This window comes from Lactuca saligna, chromosome 8 (assembly GCF_052625555.1).
Source record: "Lactuca saligna cultivar CGN05327 chromosome 8, ASM5262555v1, whole genome shotgun sequence".
NCBI classification, from domain to species: Eukaryota; Viridiplantae; Streptophyta; class Magnoliopsida; order Asterales; family Asteraceae; genus Lactuca; species Lactuca saligna.
Window position 1 is genome coordinate 14,990,050 of NC_136424.1, and position 24,039 is coordinate 15,014,088.

The window sequence follows — 24,039 nt, forward strand, 5'->3', positions numbered from 1 at the left end:
CCTAGACTATTACATTGACAAAAATGCTTAGCCCTGAAACCCGTGTGTTATAGTAGAGGGTAATCTTCTTCATACTCAAGCCATAATCTCTCAGTTGGCTTTGTATCCAAATGACGCATGAGCTCACCAAACGGAAAGTATCGGCCTGCAAAGTAAATCTAATCATCCTCATAGCTTTAATGTTACACATCACCTTGTCTTTTTCGTCATGAGGGATCTTTTCTACGTCAATCAAGATTTGATTATGCTCCTTTTGAGTCTTGACAGTTCTATTTGTTCCAGAGTAAACAAACGGGCCGATCGTTATTGCTTCCCATATAAGATAGCCATTATCTTCAGATCCAACGACATAGTCTTCAAAGTGATGCACCCAAGTCTTGAGTGTAGAGAATGGGAATCCTAGTAGTGGATCCAATGTTGTTGGAGATTCTGATAGGATTGGATTGAGAGTCGTCGTGAGACACGATGAGTCTTTTCTTATCTCTGCTAGAATCAGACTTGTAAAGATGAACTTAGCATTTTATCAAGCACACGATACACCGTCGATCAGAGGATGACGGCTTCTCTATATCCGATAAAAGCAGAAACCCTAAAAGATTCTTCAAATATAAGAGATGCGTATTTATTACACGGCCTTCTGTTGTGATACCTATTGTTGATTATATTGCGCTATTAGATCGATAGATTCTAAACAGATTAACAAGAATAACGAAGTAAAGAACAAGAGAATAGATCAAAAGATGTCGAATGATTGATGTCTCACACCTCAGAAGAGCTCGATAAAGAACTTTGACTGTAGAGGTGTGGTTTAGGGTTACAATGCAATCGTAATTAATGAAAAACGTTTTTTTTTTCAAAACTATACATGCATGCATATTATATACGCTAACCCTAATGCACAAATCATGATTGGATAGATCCAAACCGGATAATCAAAACTATAACAATAAGCCCATATGACACAACTCCCTAATCCCAACACTAAGTCACTAATCTAACATGCAATTCTTATAATCATATCATAACATAAAATGTATAGGTATCTTAGGGAAAACTTACTTGAGCTTGGCCGGTCGTGCGCATCACACACCTTGTTCTTTCTCAAACTCCTTATTTCAAATTTTTAGAAAAACTATTTTCTCGTAAAAATCTTCCAAACCCTCGATTTGAGTCCAGACACCCCCGAAGGTGTGTCCAAATCCCTCAACCCAAGGCTCTGATACCAACTTGTAACATCCCAAAATTTAAGGCTAAAATTTTTATTTTTAATTATGTTACTTATAAAAATGTTTACTGAAAAACATCATCGATATCATATAAATCCATAATCCTATAAATCAAATGTCATAAAACATGTCGTGGAATAATAATAATGTCAGGGTACAATCCCAAGAACATCATAGTGCGGAAATCATGTGTACAATGTGTCACTACCGTGCCTAATTTGAACCATTCATAAGGCCCAACTCTAACTTATTAAACCTAGCCCACCTATGGCCCATCAAAGGCTCCTTAAGGGTCCACTAATGGCCTAATTTTTTGAATTGGTCCGTACTCCCCAAATGGGCCCATTACATGTCCAATAATAATTTTAAAGGACCCAACATGACCCAATAGGCCCAATGCTTTACTTCCAGGTCCCCATGCCCAAAACTATACTCCACAGTGGGTTATAGGACCCAATAGTCTAGGCCTAGTCCCCTAAGGCCCAAAAAGCCCATTGTAGTCATTCTGGATATGTACGCACGGCGTACCTGGCACGTACGCTGGCCTTGACCGCAGATAGGGAAGTTGACCCAGTACGCACAACGTACTAGGGTGTACGCTTAGCGTACTAATTATCTTTCTTGGGACTTCATTTGTGACTTAATCCATTAAGTTTTCAAGTCCAAAATATAGATTCCGGTCCTTTAAGACCTCCTAATCCATAAAGTCACAAACTTTATGTGGTTGCATGCATGGTTTGGGGTCAAAACATGATTTTGGTCCTTTAACAAGCTTTATGACCATCAAACACTTGCATGGTTGTGGTTTAACCATCAAGGTTTGATTTTTATGACTCTTAGTGCCTCTAAGAGCCCAAAAGGACAACTCTTATGGTCTGAAATCATCAAGATGCAAGAAGCCTCAACAATGTAGTCCAAAGGTCGCATAAAATACCTCAACATCAAATCTAAACATGCAATGATCAAGCTTGAAGCTTGATACCTCAAATAAGTCAGAAATGGTGCTAATCTTCTGAATCTATAAGCTCCTATTGAATCCTTGCTCCTTCTTCAACAGCTCCCAAATGGAAAAAATACACAAAGGGGGGGGGGGGGGGGGTTAGGGTTTTCGAGGTAGCTTCTTAAGGATGATAGGGAGGCTGGTCCAAGGACATAAGGTCCTTTAAATAGAGATCAAACCCTAAAATTTAGGGTTTAGGACCTACGCGTGTACGCTACGCATACCCTCTGGTACGCTGGGCGTACGTGCATGGTCTCCTCACCCAAATCTCTTGAGTATGCTGAACGTACCTGGCATGGTACGCCGTACGTAACGCCCTTCTCAGCCTAATTCTTGAAGCCCAACTATCATGGCCCAAACCAAAATAACCCATTATTCAATAAAATAAATAATATTAATACCTGGCAAATCCCGGATGTCACATAACTTCTTCAAACATGAACAAAGCATCCCTGTTTTACCCTTGAAGAGTAAAAATGGCGAAATTGTACTTACAGTTTGTATGACCATTTTGTTTTGGGTAAAATTTCAATCTCAATTAATATGTTCATTGCAGGGCCGGACCTAGGGGTAGGGCAAGCTGGGCGACCGCCCTGGGCCTCGCCAAATCCCGGGGCCCCTACAAGTTATGAATAATGTATATATAGTTTTAAATAATATAAATACATATATTCATATTAGAAATAAACGCCTGTGTAGTTGAGATGGATAAAGCGCTTAGGCTTTCTTCTTTTTAACAAAAGAGGGCCATGTTCGAAACTTGTAAACATTGGAATTTTATATTTTCTTCTTTTTAACAAAAGAGGGCCATGTTCGAACCTTGTAAACATTGGAATTTTATATTTTACATACATTTTTTTGTGTGTCTCCTCGTTTCCAGTTCGTTGTTTCTGGTTCGACTTCTTGAGAATCTCCCTGTTCTCCCCTCCAAAAGCAACCTCTCAGATCAACCTAAAGTTAGATTTCTAAATCCAGTTCTCTGAAGTTCGATTAATGATAATCAATGTGACAGTGAATTTTGATTTCTGATAAACAAATAAAACGATTTCTGAAGTTTATTTTTTTCAACCCAACCCTAGCCGATATTTGAATAATCGTATTAAAGGGCTTCTAACTTTTGATTTCTCATTTTTATTTTGAAGTTCTTTTTCAATATTTGATTTTCGAATGTTCTGATTTCTGAAGAACTTAATGAGTGTAAGTGTTGTTAATCCAGAAAATTTGAGCGGTTTGCTAATCCAACATCTAATTTGATATTTTGAATAGTGTAACCAAGATATTTGATTTTGATTTCCGAACTGGGCTCATGTATCTGACTTTTTTGGCTCTTGCTCGTGCTGTATCTCATTCTTTCATTTTTGTTTCTGGTTTTTTCATGTAACTGACTCTTTTATTCTGTTTTTGATTGTTTGTGTTCATTGTTGTATGTTTATTTCATTATTTGTTTTTCATTAATATTGTAAGTTTTTAGTATTTATAGATTTTAGATCACAACACTAGGTTTAGATCATACCAGTAGCTTTGTGTGGTGAGATCAAAAGGCATCCAGAATGTCTTATTTATGGATATCAGAAGGCATATAGAATGCCTACTTTAATCAACAAATGTGTTTCTACTTAAAGAGAGTTGTTATACTGAGATAATAAAATTGTCACTAAAATTTATAGTTATATTTAGAGAAGCTCCTAAACATGGTTGTTAAAACTAGTGAAGATTATAATGTTTGTTGCTATTGTTGTGGATTGTCATATTTTTTTGGCTCTTGATGCTTATTCGTGTTGGTTTGACTAAACTGCCCTTCACATAAGGATTATTTTGGTTGTGGAAAATAAAGTAGTAAAAATAGGAAATGGAAGGAGGTTTTGTTCCTTTTGGTCTTACTTGGACGAAATTGCCCCTCTTGAAATTACTCATGTCGTAAGCCTTTTTTACTAACTTGGTGGAGTTTTAGTCCTAGCTGAATATACTCAAGATTGGTTTTTGATGGTGATGTCACTTGTATTTTGGCCTTGGAGAGTTCAAAGGATGGCACGGCTGCTGATTGTTGCTTAATGGTTTTGAGTTTTCATATTTTGGTGTTGGTTGTATGGAATAGTGTTTATCTTTTTGTTTTATTCCTTGTTTATTTTTTTTGTTTTATCTTATTTGTTGTCTAGCTGTTCTGTATACTTCCACCTTCCCATTGGTTTTTCTTTTTGAGTTTTAATTTTTTTCGTTCAAAAAACAAATATAGAAGCTCTTGTATATTAAAAATAGTTTTGTTGTGGTGGTCATTTGTGTTTTGGTTAAACTACCAAAAAAAATTAACTATTAATTGTAGTTGTTTAACTACAACTTTTTTATTTTTTAAAGGGTTTCATTTTTACTTTCGCTCTGGATCCAAAACTGGCTTGGACCAGCCCTGGTTCATTGACAAATATTTTTTTTATGTCAGTAACTTTGAATTGATCCATCAGTTCCTTATGTTCTCTTTTTATCAAAAGACGTTTTAGCTATTTAATCAATTTGTATTTAGATTTTAAATAACATTTTGTACTTAGACTTTAAATGATATATGTTTAATTTTGATTTTATACAAGAGTTTGTATTTTTATAGTTATTTTAACCAATACAAGAGAAAACATAAGGGTAAACTTGTTATTTTTCATCATTCAAGATAGTTAGTCAGAAAAATAATCAAACAACGTAAACTTAATCAAATGTGGATTCAATCAGAATTTCTAATCCAGTCAACTTATAACTTAGTTAAAAATATCAAACAACCCTTTAATGATTCTATATAGCAGAGACAATTAAATCATCCTTGTAAAAAATAAAAAGATCGTGCAAAATTTTATTGGCGGTGATAGTGTCATAAAAATGTTCTCAACAAATACAAAACATTTATTTACGATGATTGTCGTTATTTTGTTCATTTTTAAAAAGAGCAGTTATTTGAAGATAAATACTTCCAATTTAAGGATTTATTCTAGATACGATTTAAAGGCTTAACGAGTAACGACACGTGAGAAGTTACATATTCATGAATGCACCCACTGTCATATCTATCATATGGCAAATACGCTCCCACTCACGTCATTCCGCCGACTATTCACGTTTATGGTCCCATTTTCACTTTCTTTCATTTTGCCCCTCATACTTGTTGAGTATCATACAAATAAACCATGCACTTTAAATATCACACTTTCACTACCCGTCTTATAAGTCTCTTTCAAAGATGGCCACAACCTCCCTCATGACTATTTGATCAAAGCTATGAATATCAATATTTATTACATAACAACTTTTTCAAATAACAAAATTAACACTTCTATATGCAATCACATACCCTTATTATATTTAAAAGTTTAAAAAAAAGATAATAGAAGCAAACACGCATGCAATCATGCAAATATACAATGTCAAAGTTTGGAAGCAAGAGATTATTTCTTACCTTCTTATAATGTAAGGAGAACATTTCAAGAATTACAAAACCTTATGGTAGCTAAGTGTAGTTTTAATGTTCAAAAATTCCACCAACGTTCAACAATGACTCATGCCTTCGTCCCACGTGTCCGTTGGTGACTCCCCTACTCCCCTCATATATTCTCCTCTCCCCCAAACTCTATCTACCCCCGATAGAGATTCGTGTTCGCCGACCATTCTCAAATTTTATCATCGTTTCAATTCAATTTTGATATCTAGGGTTCATCCCATCTAATTTGGGGATTTTAATTTGTATGTCTAGGGTTCATCAATCATACCCAAGAGTTTCTTTCGTGCAAAAAGATTAGCTTTCTCAGTTTTGTTGAAGAAATAGTCGTTTTGGGATCCGGGGTTTCATTTTTTCTTCATAAAGAATAGCCAAGGAATTGTCTGCGTTGAAAAAGATTAATTCTCGAGTTTTGTTCAAGAAATTATCATTTTTTGGGGGTTTTCGTTTTATCTGATATTGCCGAAGATGGTTTGAGTTGCTTTTCAATCTGAAGAACAATTTGGGTTATCCGGTTTTGAAGAATTGCTTTCTTCAGATCTATTTATAGGTTACAGATGTCAATGGATGATTCTTTATACTCATCATACTGGTGCTACAGATGCAGCCAATTTATCAATGTTCCGACTCACCGGTTAGATTCTTCTTTCTTTTGCCCGGATTGCAACGGTGGATTCGTAGAGGAGCTCGGTGGCCCGACCCAGATACCCGAGTCAACACTTTCGGACTCTCACCGGAGACGTTTTCCTGCTGCGGCTCTATACATGGTCGGAAACGAGCAACATAGCTCAGTATCAAGTCCTAGCCCACCGGTGCTTCGCCGTACTGTAAGGAACCCAGGTGATCGGTGGCCGTTTAACCCCGTCATCGTCGTCCGTGGACAGACTAGCAACGGGAACACGCCGCCCGTTGAATCCGGCAACGGGAGAGGGTTTGAGATGTATTATGATGACGGAGCTGGGTCTGGTTTGAGGCCATTACCGGTGAGTATGTCGGAGTTTTTGTTGGGTGCTGGTTTTGACCGGTTATTAGATCAATTGACTCAAATTGAAGCGAATGGGTTAGGGAGAATCGACCAGAATCCCCCGGCGTCAAAGGCCGCCATTGAAGCACTTCCGACGATTGAAATTCAAGAAATTCATACTTTCACAGAATCCCATTGTGCTGTTTGTAAAGACCCATTTGAATTACAAACAGAAGCTAAAGAAATGCCTTGTAAGCATTTATACCATTCGGGTTGCATTCTTCCATGGCTAAGTTTACGTAATTCATGCCCAGTTTGCCGCCACGAACTGCCGTCGGATAATCAAGAATCAGTATCTGACGATAACGATGTAGCAGCAGGATTAACGATTTGGAGGCTGCCTGGCGGCGGTTTTGCGGTGGGGAGGAGGGGAAGGGAGAGAGAGATACCTGTTGTTTTTACTGAAATGGACGGTGGATTCAACATCAACGGAGGTCCATGGAGGAGGAGGTCATGGGATTTAAGAGGAAACGGTGGTGGAGGGAATGGCGGATTCCGGCGGTTTTTCAATAATATGTTTTCTTGTTTCAGTGGTGGTGGTCGAGGGCGGAGAGGTTTGTCCTCTAGTTCGAGTTCCAGTTCTGATGATGGAGTAAGCCATAGAAGCAGATTTATTCCGGCGATTTTTAGCAGCTCCTCACGGCGGCAGAGGGCGTGGGCTTCTGACGTGAACAATCGGCCACAAATGTGGTGAATCGAATCTATGACTTCTATTATGTTGAATCATGAATGTAAATAACAAAAGTTAAACAATGAAAGGTGCAAGTTTATGTGTTCCAAACTTATTTCCAAAAAACAAGTCATTGTTTTGAATTAGATAAATTGTTACCGTTTTATTTTTAAACTAGAGACCCGTATTGGATAAAACAAGAATTAAATAGGAAGGTTTAAATACAAATTTATATAGATTTGAAATTTAAAATTTAAAATTTGAATTTAAAGGCTACCATCCTATAGTTGTAATATTGTAATTTATTGGTTATTTTCAATTAAAACCATTACTAATTCAGGTGTAAATATGATATGTTAATTAAAAAAATAAAATAAAAAATAACAAATAAAGAAAACATTTATTCAACAGTATCAAAAAATAACATCCAAGTTAATGAGACAATCAAAGTTAATGAGACAGTGAAGTTTATTTATCAACAAAATTATTTTCAAGCAACTTATTAGTAAATCCTCACCCGTAATGAAACTATCAACACGGCTTGCACTTGGGCTTTTATTTCGCGTCCATGGCTAAAAAAATAAATAAATCCCATCGATTTTTGAGCATAGACCCATTTGTCTTATTGGGTGTTATCATAAAATCATTGCAAAGATATTGGCTAAGAGAATTAAATTGGTGGATGAGTGGCAAGTCCAGTCCAATCCGCTGCAAGGACGCGATGACACATCTTCGGGCCTGTCATGCCGCTCGTTAGACAAAGTTTAACTAATGCTCTTGTGGTTTTTAGAAAATCACAAGTTAACACTAAACAACTATTTAGACGTTCATAAAAACACTGATTTAGGAGCCGAAACTAGTTTGTAAACAGAAAACTGGTTTGACTTAAACCGGTTCAAGATGAATTGATCTGGTTCATGAACCAAATCTTTAGTTTGGTGGGGTGTTAGAGGCAGTGACGAGTTTAAAACGTAAAACTATATGATTTACTATTTAAATGAAACCGATAGAAAATGAAAAAATGTAGAATTTCATATATATTCATACTAAGCACCTAAACATCATATTTGCCCGACCTAAACTTTAGATTTCATATTTGCTATTCCTAATGTTTTTTATATCTTATATACCCAAATCTATTTTTTTGTTAATTTTTATTGATTTATAATTCATTTTCATTACTTAATTCATTATAATTCAAAATAAACATGTAAAGGACAATAATGCCCTTACTTGTAAACTCCAAATACTACCGATGGTAATCCTGCATTCCTATTTCACGTTCACGTAGGAGTTGTTCATTCCGATCGCTAGTCTCCTGTTAGTACTTCCGATCAATTGCACCTTTCCCTATTATTGCATCACTTCCACGCATCAGGTAAACAAAAAACGAGCATAATCCTATTTTGCCTTTCTTTAATTTTGTTTCTGATGTTGTTTGATTTGTTCACCATTTTGGAAATTGGTAAATGATTTTGAAACCCTCATAACCTATTTACCCAAATAAAACCAATCAAGAAGGAACGCGCTAGGAAAATCACATTATCTAAAGGTCTAACGGGCAGGAATCGGTGAATTTTGATCTTTAAACTTGATATCACAAAAAAGAATCACTTCTCAGTTGCAATGAGGTAAAATAAATATCTCGATTATGTGATATTTTATTGATTTGACATCTCAAAATTTAATTTCTTAGTGGAACTATGTTCCTACTGAAAAAGAGACAATTCTAATCAAATAATTGAGAGCTTATAATTTCCTACATAACAAACTAGTGTTCCATGAAGTGGGAGGCTGTAAAACACATTAATGAGCCTTTTCCACAACCTCTACTAGATATTATCCAAACAGAAAATTCTATTCAAATAATTGATCCCAGACTTATTATTTCATATCCCAAAATCATCCGAGACACACAAATGAATGAGCACTTTCCCAAATATGTTGTTCTTGTCCAGTTTTTTATTCTTACTTTTGACAATTTCTGTTGCAGTAAACACCACAACCACAAATAAAGTAATAAGAGACAATGATACACTTGTTTCAGCTGGTGAAATGTATGAATTTGGCTTTTTTACCCTCGGTAACTCTAAGTATCGATACTTGGGGATATGGTATAATAAGGTTTTTCCTCAGACAGTTGTATGGGTTGCTAACAGAGAGACTCCACTTACAGATACCACCAGTGTGCTCAGAGTCAATAACATGGGAACACTGCTGCTTCTCAATGGTAATAATACCTTGATTTGGTCGTCAAATTCCTCATTATCTGTCACTAGTATTAAAATAGTCCAAAGCTTCTAGATTTAGGAAACCTTGTTGTGCATGATAATATGAACAGTAACACATACCAAGATCCTATCTTGCAAAATTTTGATTACCCTACTGACACCTTGCTATCTGGAATGAAATTTGGGAAGGATTTTATCACAGGGAGAAATAGATGCTTGACATCTTGGAAGAGTCTAGATGATCCTTTTCCATGTCCATATATAATTTACTGGGATACAAATGGATATCCACAAGCATTTTAGTTGAAAAAGTATATGCAACAGACGTTTATGAAGGTTGTACATACTAAGGATGTGCTTACTGAACTTATTCAGTACAAACGTTTATGGATTCTAAAATATGGAATTATCAAAGGCAATCTTACTGTGAATTCAAACACACAACGTCCCGTGAGATGTGAAGCTGAAGTGAGTCTTCAAGAAATAATGTTGTACTCTGAGAAATTGATGATATATAGCATTGAACTTTCAAAATTTTGTAATAGTTAATTAAAATAGCTATATATATATATATATATATATATATATATATATATATATATATATATATATATATATATATATATATATATCTTTGTATGTTTTAATTGTAATATATACAATTACGGGAAGTGATATTTCCACTTAATAATTTGATCCATCCACATGAGGTACAATACTTTTGCAGCTATCGTACAATTTGGTAAAACATACATTTCAAGTGGATTAATCAATTTAAAGCATATATTTGACATTAATTACAGGAAATATGTTGTTTTAAATTTGACACTTGTTACATTTTAGCCCTTGGATTTTAAATTTGCGCTTATTATTGTTTGGTCCTTGGAATTTAAAGTTACACTTATTATAGTTTGGCCCTTAGACTTTAAATCCACACTTATTTAGACCCTAAACTTTAAAGTTACACTTATTACAGTTTGGCCCTTGGACTTTAAATTTGCATTTATTACTGTTTGGTCCTTGAACTTTAAAGTTACACTTATTACTGTTTTGCCCTTGGACTTTAAATTTGCACTTATTGCTGTTTTGTCCTTATACTTTAAATTTACACATATTACACTTATTGCTGTTTTGTTAGCTTTAGTTGTAAATTTTCTTAATTAGGATTCAACTGATGGATTCTTTTGTTAGTACGTGACATAAATAAACATTTTAATATAGTTTTTCTTTAATTGATTTGCATTTGGATATATATATATATATATATATATATATATATATATATATATATATATATATATATATATATATCTTTGTATGTTTTAATTGTAATATATACAATTACGGGAAGTGATATTTCCACTTAATAATTTGATCGATCCACATGAGGTACAACACATTTGCAGTTATCGTACAAGTTGGTAAAACATACATTTCAAGTGGATTAATCAATTTAAAGCATATATTTGGCATTAATTACAGGATATCTGTTGTTTTAAATTCGACACTTGTTACATTTTGGCCCTTGGATTTTAAATTTGCGCTTATTATTGTTTGGTCCATGGACTTTAAAGTTACACTTATTATAGTTTGGCCCTTGGATTTTAAATCCACACTTATTTAGTCCCTAAACTTTTACATTTATTACAGTTTGGCCCTTGGACTTTAAATTTGCATTTATTATTGTTTGGTCCTTGAACTTTAAAGTTACACTTATTACTGTTTGACCCTTGGACTTTAAATTTGCACTTATTGCTGTTTTGTCCTTATGCTTTAAATTTACACATATTACACCATATATTCCAAATGCAAATCCATTAAAGAAAAACTATATTAAAATGTTTATTTATGTCACCATACTAACAAAAGAATCCATCAGTTGAATCCTAATTAAGAAAATTTGCAACTAAAGCTAACAAACTTTTCAAAAGTATCAACTAATTCACAACCTTTTTCATGTAGACCCCGGAACTCCCAAATCACCATACGATTTTGTATTCCTTTCATGTCTCCTAAAATTAACAAACAAATTATTTTCATTGATAGTGTTGTTGTCGTTTAGAGAAAAAAAAATTGAATTTTTAAGATATGGATGTTTCAGTTCCATCAAAATTTTTAGATGCTGGATTTTTACATGTCTTTTCACGGTGTCCATACTCTCCGCATCGTGGACACTTGTGTATTCTTTTAGACTCATCTGATGATTTAATTCTATTTTTTCTTGGTCGTCCAGGGGACGTTTGATATTTTCTCCCCATTTTTTCGCCCATTGATCCTGTCCAGGCATCTGAGCAATTTGAAAAGCATATGCAACTTTAAAGTTCTTTATAGTAAAATAGGGATCAACATATTTGTCCCAGTTAGCATCCTTTATAAAAGAAATAAAAGCTACTGCATGTACACATGGTCGGCCGTGAACTCGACACACTCGACAACTACATTTTCTTTCATCTAGGTTGACCTCCCAACGTGTTCCCTTGTACTTCACTTCAGCTTGATTGTCACAACTTCTAGTAACTTCATATTCACCCAAATTCTACATAAAAAGTTTTATATATATATATATATATATATATATATATATATATATATATATATATATATATATTATTGAAGTAAAAAGTAAAATAAATATAGTCAATCAACTAAATTATTTTACATGCTTACCTTAGCGATGTCATTGAGATGGTTTTTAGAAATAGGAACCGATGTGTCATTCCATGTATTCACCAAATTCCTTTTCTTATCAAATTGTTTCATAATCTTTTCCCTAATTGCATCAAGGAGATCAAGCATGAGTTTATAGCGCAACTTACCGATCCAAGAATTAAATGTTTCAGAAATATTATTAGTGATGTAATCACACTTGGAAGTAGTACCAAACTTGCTTCTACTCCATATTTTTTTGTGGTTGGTATTTAGATATGCAATGGTATCTTCATTTTTATCACTAATTTCCTTCAATAATCTGTCATGCTTTGTAGGACGAAGGTTTTCGCGGCAGCCCATAGTTTCTTGTTAAAGAAGTCACCACGAAAGTGTTTCTTGAAGTTGTTATATAAGTGCCTTATACATTCTCTATGCTCAACATTAGGATAAACATTCATAATGACTACTTCTAACCCTTTTTGCATGTCTGATGAGATAACAAGACCATTTGGCGTTCCAATTGCTTTTTTGAGTGAGTCAAGAAACCATGTCCATGATTGTGTGTTTTCTGATTTAAGCACACAATATGCTATTGGAAAGATAGAATTGTTACCGTCAATACCAGTTGAAGCGACTAGTACACCATTAAGCTTTCCAATAAAAAGACAATCATCAACACCAATATATGGACGACAACCAACAACAAACCCTCTAGGACAAGCTGCTAAACAAATAAAAAACCTTTTGAATAGTTTCTTTCCACCAACTATGTCAAAGTCAATTTCAATAACGCTTCCTTCTTTCCTTCATAATAGTTCTTTTCTAAATTCATCCATCTTCATGAAAGAGTCTTCTCACTTACCATACATGTCGGTATAAGCTTGCTCTTTCCCTCTGAAAACTTTTAGGTATGTCACATCAACATTGTAAGTATTTATAATCCAATTTCTAAGTTCATATGGAGAGACATCCCCATCAGATTTCAACTTGTCAGTAACTACATTAGCAATCCATCCTTGAGTGGCACGCTTATTGCCACCCTTGTTGCTTCGAGTGCAAGTATGCACTTCTACTATTTTCTTAACCTATAAAAGAATTAAATAAACATAAATATATATTTAATATAAAGCATGTTAAATATAACTGAAGGTATACACTTACTTCAAAGGTAACTTCATCTTGTGTAATAGAAGCATGAATTCTCCACTCGCACTCTAGGTTTTCACACCTTGTTGTGAATCATGTCGGGTTACTTTTCTGAATGTAGTAGTTAAACTCATTTGTGACTGCAAAGTGGTTCAAAGCTCTCCTAAAATCAACCACATTTTCAAATTTTGAGTTTACTTCCATGCTTATACTATTCTTACTAAATGAGTAAACTTCATCATCATCATCATCATTCATTAGATTCTCTTCATTATCAGAATTGAGATGACTATGATAGCTTTGTTCACTAGGACAAATGTCTGCATCATACTCATCATTTGGTTCATCTCTGTTGGCACACAAATAGTGAGTATGGTTACTGGAGCTGAAGTTATTCTCTGTTGTCACATAAATGGTTACTTGTTTCTTGCTTCCATACATGCTAATCATAGTTATGAACTTTTCATCAGAATCAAGCTCAATAAATGATTTGTTTGGTGCATACTTGTCAACATAAAGAATAGAAAATTTTGGGTTGTTCTTTGATGAATAACGCTTTGTCACATCTTCATGTAGTTGACTTAACTTATATAAACATGTGTCAATGTGGATACATTTTTGAGAGCCAAAACAATGTATTTGCCTACAACTGTTCTTTGTTAGCCGAAAGTAACCCCCATTTTCAATTTTAACTTCAACTTAGATGTTGTATACGCCTGAAATTGAATATTAATTAGAGAAACAAATATACAATTTAGTAAAAGTTTAATAAATTAAAATTATGATATCCACATAAACATACTCGATTATTGGAGGCGTAGCCTTGCTCTCTCATATTGGTTTTGATGTGTCATGAAAGGTATTATCTTCCGTTTGAGAATGATCTTCCGAAATTGGTTTGTATCGCCTCTAAAACATAATTTTAAGTAGGCGATAAGAAAAAATTATAACACAACTTCAAGCATTCGAGTTAGTGATATATTTTCATAATTATATCATTAGTTATACTTTCTAATTATATCATTAGTTATACTTTCTAAAACTATAGGAGGTCTTATATATTGATATATTTTCATAATTATATCATTAGTTATACTTTCTAAAATATTTTTTTCCAATATATGACACCAAACTCACTTAAAAAATTGATTATTCTTTTTTGTTTATACTTCATCGTCGTAACAACGCTTAAATATTTTGACAATTGCACGACGCAATTGATTGTCAGTTATGGTGTGGTGCACCAGACATCAAATGTGATTTATAAAGCGATCATTGAGGGTTAAAAAACAACGCTTGGGACAAAATATTGATTAATGATTATTGTTTTTTTTATCTTAACTAATATTGGAGTATTCATATTAAATTATAACTTAAAAAAATTTAGGCTTTTAAAGTATAGAATATTGGGTGCATATTTTATTTTGTCGAAAATATTAATATAGTTCATTACAAATGTTTAATGTTGGTCACAAATTTGATTCTATATATCTTTGTATATATAAAAAAAATAGGTGGGTCAAGTGACCCAACTTAGTTACATGTGGCATCGTCTCTAGTTAGAGGCTCGGTTTTAACAACGCATTTTCATTATTGTTTTTCTGTTTTATTCTAAAACTATTATAGCTGTTTTGGGGTGTCAGAGACTTGGTTTTTGGTCCTTTGGTCAATATTAACCATTCCTTGATTGTGTGTTTGTGTGTGTACACACACATACTAGTCGTTTACATGCGCCAACCTACGGATGCGAAGAGTTTTTTTATAAATTAGTTTTTACAGACTATTAGTTCTTTTACACAAATGGTTTCTTACATCTAAAATTTATCAATAAAAGTCTTGCTAGCAGAAACAGAATCATTAATTAAAAATAAAAAATAAACACATGATTAATTGTACATTATTAACTGTGCAACATTTCTTTATACACAAAATTTGATGTATAGACTTCGCTGTCGTTGAATTGAATTGTTCGTCATGTTTCCTTACTACTTTTGTATTAACACGTGATATCCTTCTGGATAATGACACATAAAATTGGTCATGCGATAAAATTGATTCTTTGAAAATAAATACGTATATTTGGAAGAGTAATTTTTTTTTTCAATTTCGGTGAATAATTTCCTTTTAACCTAAACTTTTATTTCGACTCTCTTTCGAAAATATGTAATATTCATGCAAACTCTCAATGGATAGTTTTTTATTGACTTAATATCATATTTTAAAGAAAACACGTTGCATCGCATTAAACATTATAATGCACTAGGTTATAACCCGTGGACACCACGGGATAGAAATTTAAAAATAATTAAATTAAATTATAATTATAAGTTAATTATTGAACAGCGTTTTGTCTGTAATTTGATAGTGATATAATGATTGGTTGAAATTATGAAATGACAATGGTTTAAATATGAAATCAGTAATATGTATTTATAGATATGTTATCAAGTTATCATTTTGTATCATGCAATATAAATTTAAATAAAACATTAACATAAGTTGATAGGAATAATAAATTTGTTAAATTTTTTTATAAATTTCTAAAAACTTCTTTATACACGACATTGGATGTTTTATTTGATAGTCTACCATGGTTATCTAAAATTAACAATTTTAATCCCTCTCTACTTTGAACTCTAGATAAAGCAACATACAATTGGCCATGTCTAAAAACAGGATCATTGAGAAACAATCCAACCTTCGATAAAGACTGTCCTTGGCTCTTGTTAATTGTCATTGCAAAACATACAGCCAATGGAAATTGTCTTCTTTGGAATTTGAACGGGATCTTGTTTTCAGTAGGAGTTAAAGACATTCTTGGAATGAAAGTCCGATTTCCAATATTACTTCCAGATATGATAACCGCCTCGATAACTCGTTTACCCAAAGATATGACCTGTAGTCTAGTGCCATTGCATAAGCCATTTTTCTGATCAATGTTTCTCAATAACATAACTGGAACACCGACTTTTAAAATTAGATTATGATTTGGCATACCTGAGATTTTAAGACCATTTAAAACATCAGGTGAGTATAAATTTGCATCAAACTGATCATGGACAAACTCAGATTGGCAGAGGCTATCTGAACTCAAATATTCTTTTTGCTCTCCTGGAATCAATTTTAGCAATCGATCATTTATTTCTTGGACAACTTCATTCTTGGGAGCAAGTATTGCTCTTTCTTGAAAATAACCCGCAATGTTGAAGTTTTCAAGAATGAAAGGATATACAAAATTGATTAATGAACCAATAGGATCACATGGATCATTAATGAGAATATCTTCTGGAATATCAACAATTGCTTTACCATCATTCGGACCACCAAGATTACCTTCTCCTATGTCCAAAAGCCAGTTTGAAAAACTCTTTATTCGATGATGAACATCAGATGAATCGCTTCCAACAGTTAACCTCATGTTTTTTGTTAATTTATGGACTTTGCATTGTTGCCATAAATACGAAGAACTTAAAGAAGCGTTAACAATGTTTTGTCTACTGCCACCCGGAACAACAGGTAGAATTTGTCTGAAATCACCTCCAAAAACAACCACTTTCCCTCCGAATGGAATATTTGAGTTTGTAGGATCGACAAATCTTAATATATCCTTTAAAGTTCGATCTAAAGCTTCGAATGCATGCTTGTGTACCATGGGTGCTTCATCCCAAATGATCAATGAGGCTTTTCTTACTAAACTCGCAAGATCACTCTTTGGATTTATTCTACAATACGAATCCTCGGTAAGATTTATGGGAATAATAAACCGAGAGTGTGCTGTCCTGCCTCCAGTTAATAATAATGAAGCAATCCCACTTGAAGCAACATTTAAAACAATCTCTCCTTTGGATCTAATTGCTGCAGAAATTGTCTTCCATAGAAATGTCTTACCCGTTCCACCATAACCATAAATAAAGAATACACCTCCCTTATTATTTTTAACCTTAGCCATTATATCAAGAAAAATGTTGCGTTGCTCGTCGGTTAATGAATCAAAGAGGCGATCAAACTCATTCTTCAAATTTGGTATGTCATAATCTAGCTCCTCGGCTATCAAACGATTGTTTGAAGATGAAACCAAATCAACATCTGGGTAAGGCATCCTTCTATAGTTCTTGAGACTGGAATTGTTTCGGAGTAAAATTTGTTCTATCTCAAACAAAGTCAAGTTTTTAATTTGAGCTTCGTTTAGTGATAAACCTGTACGAACAATACTATATTAGTAACAACAAATTAAAAAACAGATTAACTGGGACGTAAAATGTAATTTAGTGCATATTGGAAATTTATATGATATAATTTTATTAATAATTTAATAAACATATAATACCTGGAGACTTTAATCTCTTTTGTTGAGTATAAAGAATTCCATCTAACAGGTATTCCCATGTGTTTTGCCACACAATCTCTGGTTTACACAAACTGCTCGACAATAACATCGTAGCAAATAAGAAACGTAGATAAAAACCAGATCCAGAAACACTTGCTTCCTTAATTGCTTCGATGTATTCTTTGTCATCATCCAGAGGGCCCAGATTATAGCATGCATCTTTAAAAGAAGAACATATTTCACCATTGACTGTGCGAATTTCTTCGAAGGATTTTGGACCTTTCACTTTATTTAAAAGAATTCTTAAAAAATATGCTTCGCCAAGCTTAGGTGAAACGGAGTGAATTCTACCAATAGAATATCCAACTTTCCTTGGCTGCCAACTTAGACGTTTAGGTTTCCAAACAAACTTGGTAGGAAATTCAACATATGTAAGCTTTCGTGCTTCTTTATTGATCTCATTACACTTCATCCAAGATATGAACATTGAAGAAGCAACTGAAGGCTGGTCAAGAACATCTTCAATATCATCGTCTGCCTCATATACAACTTGTTGTTGACCAGGCAAATGAAAAGGTAGTCTAATCACAGCAGGATACCTATAATGAACATTATATTTAAAAATCCGCCACGATGCTTCACATGCAGATATATATATCTACAATCATAGTATTCTTTGATTTCATCCACTGCATCGTTCTTATCAGAATCATTATTGTTGTGCACCATAGCAAAAGTTGCTCTATCAGGACCCTTGTTTATATATTTAAATAAATATTTTATAGAAGATCCTTGATTGCACCATTCAACATTGATGTGTGCCTGGTATCTTTTTAACAAATATTTGTTGTATGGAACAACATTTCTGTTATCTAACCAAACACCAGATTTTTCAACAAAATTTCCATCATTTCTTCTTCTATATAAGGGAAAACCATCTGGATCAACTGAAGTATGATTACAGAATTGCTTTGGAAAGTTTTTAGAACACTTTCCGTCTACCATGCATGGACAATTGAAATTTTCAGCTCCACATGGACCGTGAATCATGAACTCTTTGATAAGTGAATACAATTCTCGATCTTCATCAATATCTGGAATCTCAGCAGAAATAATTGGATCTATATATTCAACTATCGGAAGCTTGCAGTCAGAATGCATAAACAGACATATATGACTATGAGGTAGACCTCTTTTTTGAAATTCAATTGTGTAAACCACTGCATGTAAAAATATACAAATAGGATAAAATTTAGCAACTAAAGAATGTGTGTGTGTGTGTATATTATATATATATATATATATATATATATATATATATATATATATATATATATATATATATATATATATATAATTTTAAATACCTGCTTGAACCATGTCAAAAATTTCGTTTTCCCTTAAATCTTTAATAAATGCATCCAACTTAATCTTAAATAACCTACATAATATATCCGGTCTATCCTCTGGATGAAGTGGAGTGTCGTTAAGAAACCTTTGAACTTCTGGCCATTTTGGATTACACGTAAAGGTTATGAAAAAATCTGATTAATTGTACATTATTAACTGTGCAACATTTCTTTATACACAAAATTTAATGTATAGACTTCGCTGTCGTTGAATTGAATTGTGCGTCATGTTTCCTTACTACTTTTGTATTAACACGTGATATCCTTCTGGATAATGACACATAAAATTGGTCATGCGATAAAATTGATTCTTTGAAAATAAATACGTATATTTGGAAGAGTAATTTTTTTTTTCAATTTCGGTGAATAATTTCCTTTTAACCTAAACTTTTATTTCGACTCTCTTTCGAAAATATGTAATATTCAAACTCTCAATGGATAGTTTTTTATTGACTTAATATCATATTTTAAAGAAAACACGTTGCATCGCATTAAACATTATAATGCATATACATATTTGTGTTTTGTGTTTGTTTGGATGTGTATTTCAAAAGTATTTATTAAGATGAAGAAATTGAAAAAAATGATATTTTGTATGTGAAAATTGTTGATTAGTTTAATTTTGGAAATAAAAGGCAAAAAGGCATACAATTAACAGCGTAATAACTTAGCATTAGAATTTTAGAATATTTTTATATGATATATACATATTTGTTATTTTGTTTTGGTGAATGGTTTTTCTCAGGGAGGACAATATACCATTCTTATAAATATAAAATGATAACTTCAAAAAATTCAACATACATGAGTAAGAATCATATTCTATAAGTACATGCCCGAATAATATGAAACGAACCTATAAATACTTAGTCATGGCTAGAAGTGATCTAAAAAAAGTTGATTATGTATATTGATGTACATTTATTATGTAAATTTTCAAATGCTCTATATTAATGCAAACTAAGAGGTTTTACATAACAGTAGCTCATTTTTTGAACATGGGTTAAACCATAAAACAATATAGTATATTTGATTCTTTGGGAGGATAATATATCATCCCCATTCCCGCAAGATGGTTTATTTGATTACAAGCTATAAAAAACATAAAAAAAATAAAAATAAAAAATAAGACCACTGGATTTGAATGATTCAGCATAAAAAATATTCTTGCATCATATGTAGTGGCAAACCTCCCCTGTGTTGCTCTCCAAACCCATCCACATCCCCGTTGATAGAATCACTATGATACAGAAAAAGGCCAATGACAAATTGTTATGATTTAACACAAAATAATCATATATTTTGTCAACAAACATGTCATTTTACTAAATGATGATGTTATTTCACAAACAAAAAGATAACTACCATTTAAATTAACTAAAATCTATTGTCTTCCATTGGCTATCAAGTCCAGAACATTGTAACAAAAGAAAAACAGTTTACTATTCCCATGTGTAATTGGCAAACCAAACACCCCTAAGTATTTAGGACCATATAAAGCATATATACGAGCTCTAAAATTTCATGTCATCCTATAGGCAGGGCATTAAAGAATATTTGTGTGTGTGTGTGTGAGAGAGAGAGAGAAAGAGAGAGAGAGAGAGACATATTTTTGATGACACAAAATTTGTGCCATAGTTTTTGGATATCTGCTACCCCTCACCAGAAACCACAATTACCATATCGTTTTCCATAAATTAAAAACATATGAAGGTCTGTTTGCAGAGATAAGCCCCAAATCATGTATCTCCTCCTGCAAAATTAAGATAAGCCAAACAAGACGTGGTCTTGATGATATTTTTTTCAAGTAAATAAGAAGCAGATGGGAATAAGATCTAACCTTATACAGGTGTAACATCTTGATAGGTATTTGATGGGTTTTTGGTCCTAAGAACATCCTATGTGCTCATATAAACCCTAAAGCTTGGATCTAGGTTTCTCTATTGTACATGCAAGTTATCCAAGACTATAAACCCTAATTCTAGCATTCAAATAATCATATTAGCCATAAGAATAAGTTTATAATATTACCTTGATTGTTATGTAGCAATAACAATCACAAATCTCCTTGTATTGACTTTAGAAAGCTTAGAGTCACAAGTGTCACTCCTCTAATGGTTCACAAACACCATAAGCAAGAGGATGAAGAGGAGAGAGGTTAGAGGCTACCCAAAAACGTGTGAAACCCTAGAAAGATCCTTAGCCACGTTTTTGGGTCATAAGGGTCTTATATATAGTAAGGCTATTAGGGTTATCTAACAAGGAAACCGTAATTTGGATGCTTAAGCCCTAAGCAATCCATGGAGCCCTTTCTTTAAGTCTTGGACGATTTCATATGGGCTTCCCCCATAGAATCCGTCCACCTTATATAAGGCAATCCATGGCCCAAATTGCAATTATCTTATAATTACAATTCCAGTCCCTTAAGTTTAATTAATCTCTTTCAGTCACAAAACTAATTACCAATTAATTATTGACTAATATTAATTAAACAATATGATTTCTCCTTTAATATATTATTCTCATAATACATTAATAAATCATATTTAATCCTTTCTCTCCATAATTCATCCTATCAAGTTGCTTTGGTGAAGGCAACCCAAAAGGACCATGCACCATTGGGTCAAGTACATACCAAAATAGTTATGGACTTAGACACTAATCCAACAGTCTCCCACTTGGATAAGCCTAATAACTATTATGCGTATGACTTCAGATCCTGATCTACAGTCGTAGCTTTCCAAAGCCGCTGTCAACTCTGATCCTATCAGATACGCGTGTCCTTAAGATAAGGGATCATATATTCCTCCATTCTAGATATCGTATGAGATATGATTTCTAATCATTCTCTTTGTACTATTTCTCTATTTCCGATTTATGACGATTGACTAATTGAACAAATCAAATTAGCCCTAGCCCGGCCGAGCATTTACGTTTGTTATCACTAAACCATCGAGGGCCCAAAAGATATTGCTTTTATCCTTCTTTGGATAAAAGGAACGGATAAACTTTGATACAATGCTTGCTTGCACTCACTCACCGAATCACACACAACAATATGTTTTATAACACCAAGTTACTAGTGCGTTTACATATTATCAATGTGCAACTGATTAGCAAGATACAACTCACACATCTCGGTTTCAAGAATATAAGATGTTATCGTCTCACCAGTCACTCATGATACAACTCATGGAGTGATCCAAGTGAGCGTGGGTTTAATCCAATGCTCAAATTCATATTCATAAGCACTCATGGACGTTGCAGCAAACATTTGCTTATGTCTAATACTCTTTTAGACAATTCACACACCAATTCATGACAGTCTTCATGCATACCTACTTCCAACATATGAACGACTGTGGCCCGTTCGAATAATTCGATTATTCTTAATAAACTCAATTATTCTGGAAGTCAAAACATGCAAAGTGAAACACAAGGATAATACTAATCCCATATGGCCTCAAACCTTTGAGTATAAATAAAACTCCTTTTATTTATCACCATATCGATTACTCATTATTTGTCCTTTCGGGTAATCAACTTCTTACTTGAATTTCTACACTTATCCCATGCTCATAGCATGCACACAATGTTTACCTATGGTTCTTACTTTGTGAAATAGATCAAATTGAACACGTTTCCAATCATTCTCATTTCACAACTCCAAATCCTTTTCATAAGTGTAAGAATATCAAATTCTTACTACTTATAGAATATGCTAGATTCTAACATTCTATGCAATGATTCTTTCGTAATGTCACTGCACCAAAATCACAAAGACTATTGCCAATGGTATTACAAAATCTTCTATTGGAGATTGTTACAAGACAATTCCTTAGATATGATGTCTGTCACTCAAAGTACATTCCTTTGAACATCCTTTTGCATAAAAGTTTCTAAACTAGACATAGTTTTTCAATATTCAATTTCCAATATGGACACGCTTCCATATTTTCCATATGACAACTTATTCTTAATAGAATCTTATCTATTCATAATAATATCGATATGGTCCATTCAATACCATGCTTCCAACTACTCACAAACAACCAATCCTCGTCGAACTTTGGATTGTCCTTTGATAGTTGTTTAACTATTTTAGTCAAAACCAATTCTAGTCCCTTTTTCCTTTAAATGCGCTAGACATTTGGAAAATTTTAGAATGGTCAAATATTAAAGCATTTGCAATCGATCCTATACCCGAAGCGTATGGGACACGACGCATAATGTTTTATTTGCTATGTTCTCAAAATTCTAATTGTGAAGAGGAATGTCGTAATCATAATCGAAATTTTGAGAACACACTATGTACCTTTGACTAAATTTATTAACATTTCTCAACCTATGCCTTTAGATTTGAAATGAAGCATAATATTCTCTCACTTAATTATAGCAAAACAACTATTCCATCCTTACAACTTTGCAAAGAATGACTCTTGTTTTCTATAATTAATATTGCCAACTTGAAATACTTTCCTTAATAATCATACAATCATAACATTTATGCTCCCACTATCATGATGATTATTATAAAACATAAAACTTATGCTCCCACTAGCTTCGACATGTATTCATAAACATCTTAACTTTCAGAAAAAAAAAACAATACCTATTGAATTTCTTAAGTCCATGTTTCTAATACTTAATGCTTTGATAATCTTTTATCAAGGCCTCTTAAGATTATACACTTTTGCTTTAGATAGTTCATATGTGTGTCTAAACTATTAAGACTAATTGCCAAACCTCATAATTCAAATCATGGAAAGGGATACCGTAACCATAATTGAATTCGAGAATGCAACTTTACAATCATTATCTTCTTAAAATCTTTCTTACTGAAAGCATTTCCTCACAATCATTTTTCATGAAGGAGGAAATCTTA

The 24,039-nt window shown here is 33.2% G+C and overlaps 1 protein-coding gene, 1 long non-coding RNA gene and 1 pseudogene across 2 annotated transcripts; 2 read left to right on the forward strand and 1 right to left on the reverse strand.

The window, feature by feature from the left end:
• The first annotated feature begins 5,792 nt into the window (after positions 1 to 5,792).
• On the forward strand, positions 5,793 to 7,503 carry LOC145012455 (E3 ubiquitin-protein ligase RDUF2 pseudogene; annotated as a pseudogene).
• Positions 7,504 to 8,637: 1,134 nt separating this feature from the next.
• Positions 8,638 to 10,173, forward strand: LOC145011911 (uncharacterized). The gene is made up of 3 exons (XR_013664325.1): positions 8,638 to 8,770; positions 9,386 to 9,622; positions 9,813 to 10,173. It is a non-coding gene; the product is annotated as an uncharacterized LOC145011911 (long non-coding RNA).
• A 2,410-nt stretch (positions 10,174 to 12,583) lies between these two features.
• Positions 12,584 to 19,125, reverse strand: LOC145009423 (uncharacterized). The gene is made up of 7 exons (XM_078968118.1): positions 19,113 to 19,125; positions 18,623 to 18,965; positions 17,746 to 18,344; positions 16,073 to 17,615; positions 13,617 to 13,998; positions 13,135 to 13,357; positions 12,584 to 12,993 (listed from the first exon to the last, which is right to left on the reverse strand). Exons 1-7 carry the CDS (start codon positions 19,123 to 19,125, stop codon positions 12,584 to 12,586), a joined length of 3,513 nt encoding a protein of 1,170 aa, XP_078824244.1.
• Positions 19,126 to 24,039: the final 4,914 nt, after the last annotated feature.

What these genes read in the sequence shown, in the direction of transcription:
- LOC145009423 (XM_078968118.1), bottom strand. An exon ending in GTTGAAAAATCTGGTGTTTG is followed by an intron (nt 18,345 to 18,622) that starts GTTAGATAACAG and finishes TGTTCATTATAG; the next exon opens with GTATCCTGCTGTGATTAGAC. An exon ending in AAAGAGATTAAAGTCTCCAG is followed by an intron (nt 17,616 to 17,745) that starts GTATTATATGTT and finishes TTGTTCGTACAG; the next exon opens with GTTTATCACTAAACGAAGCT.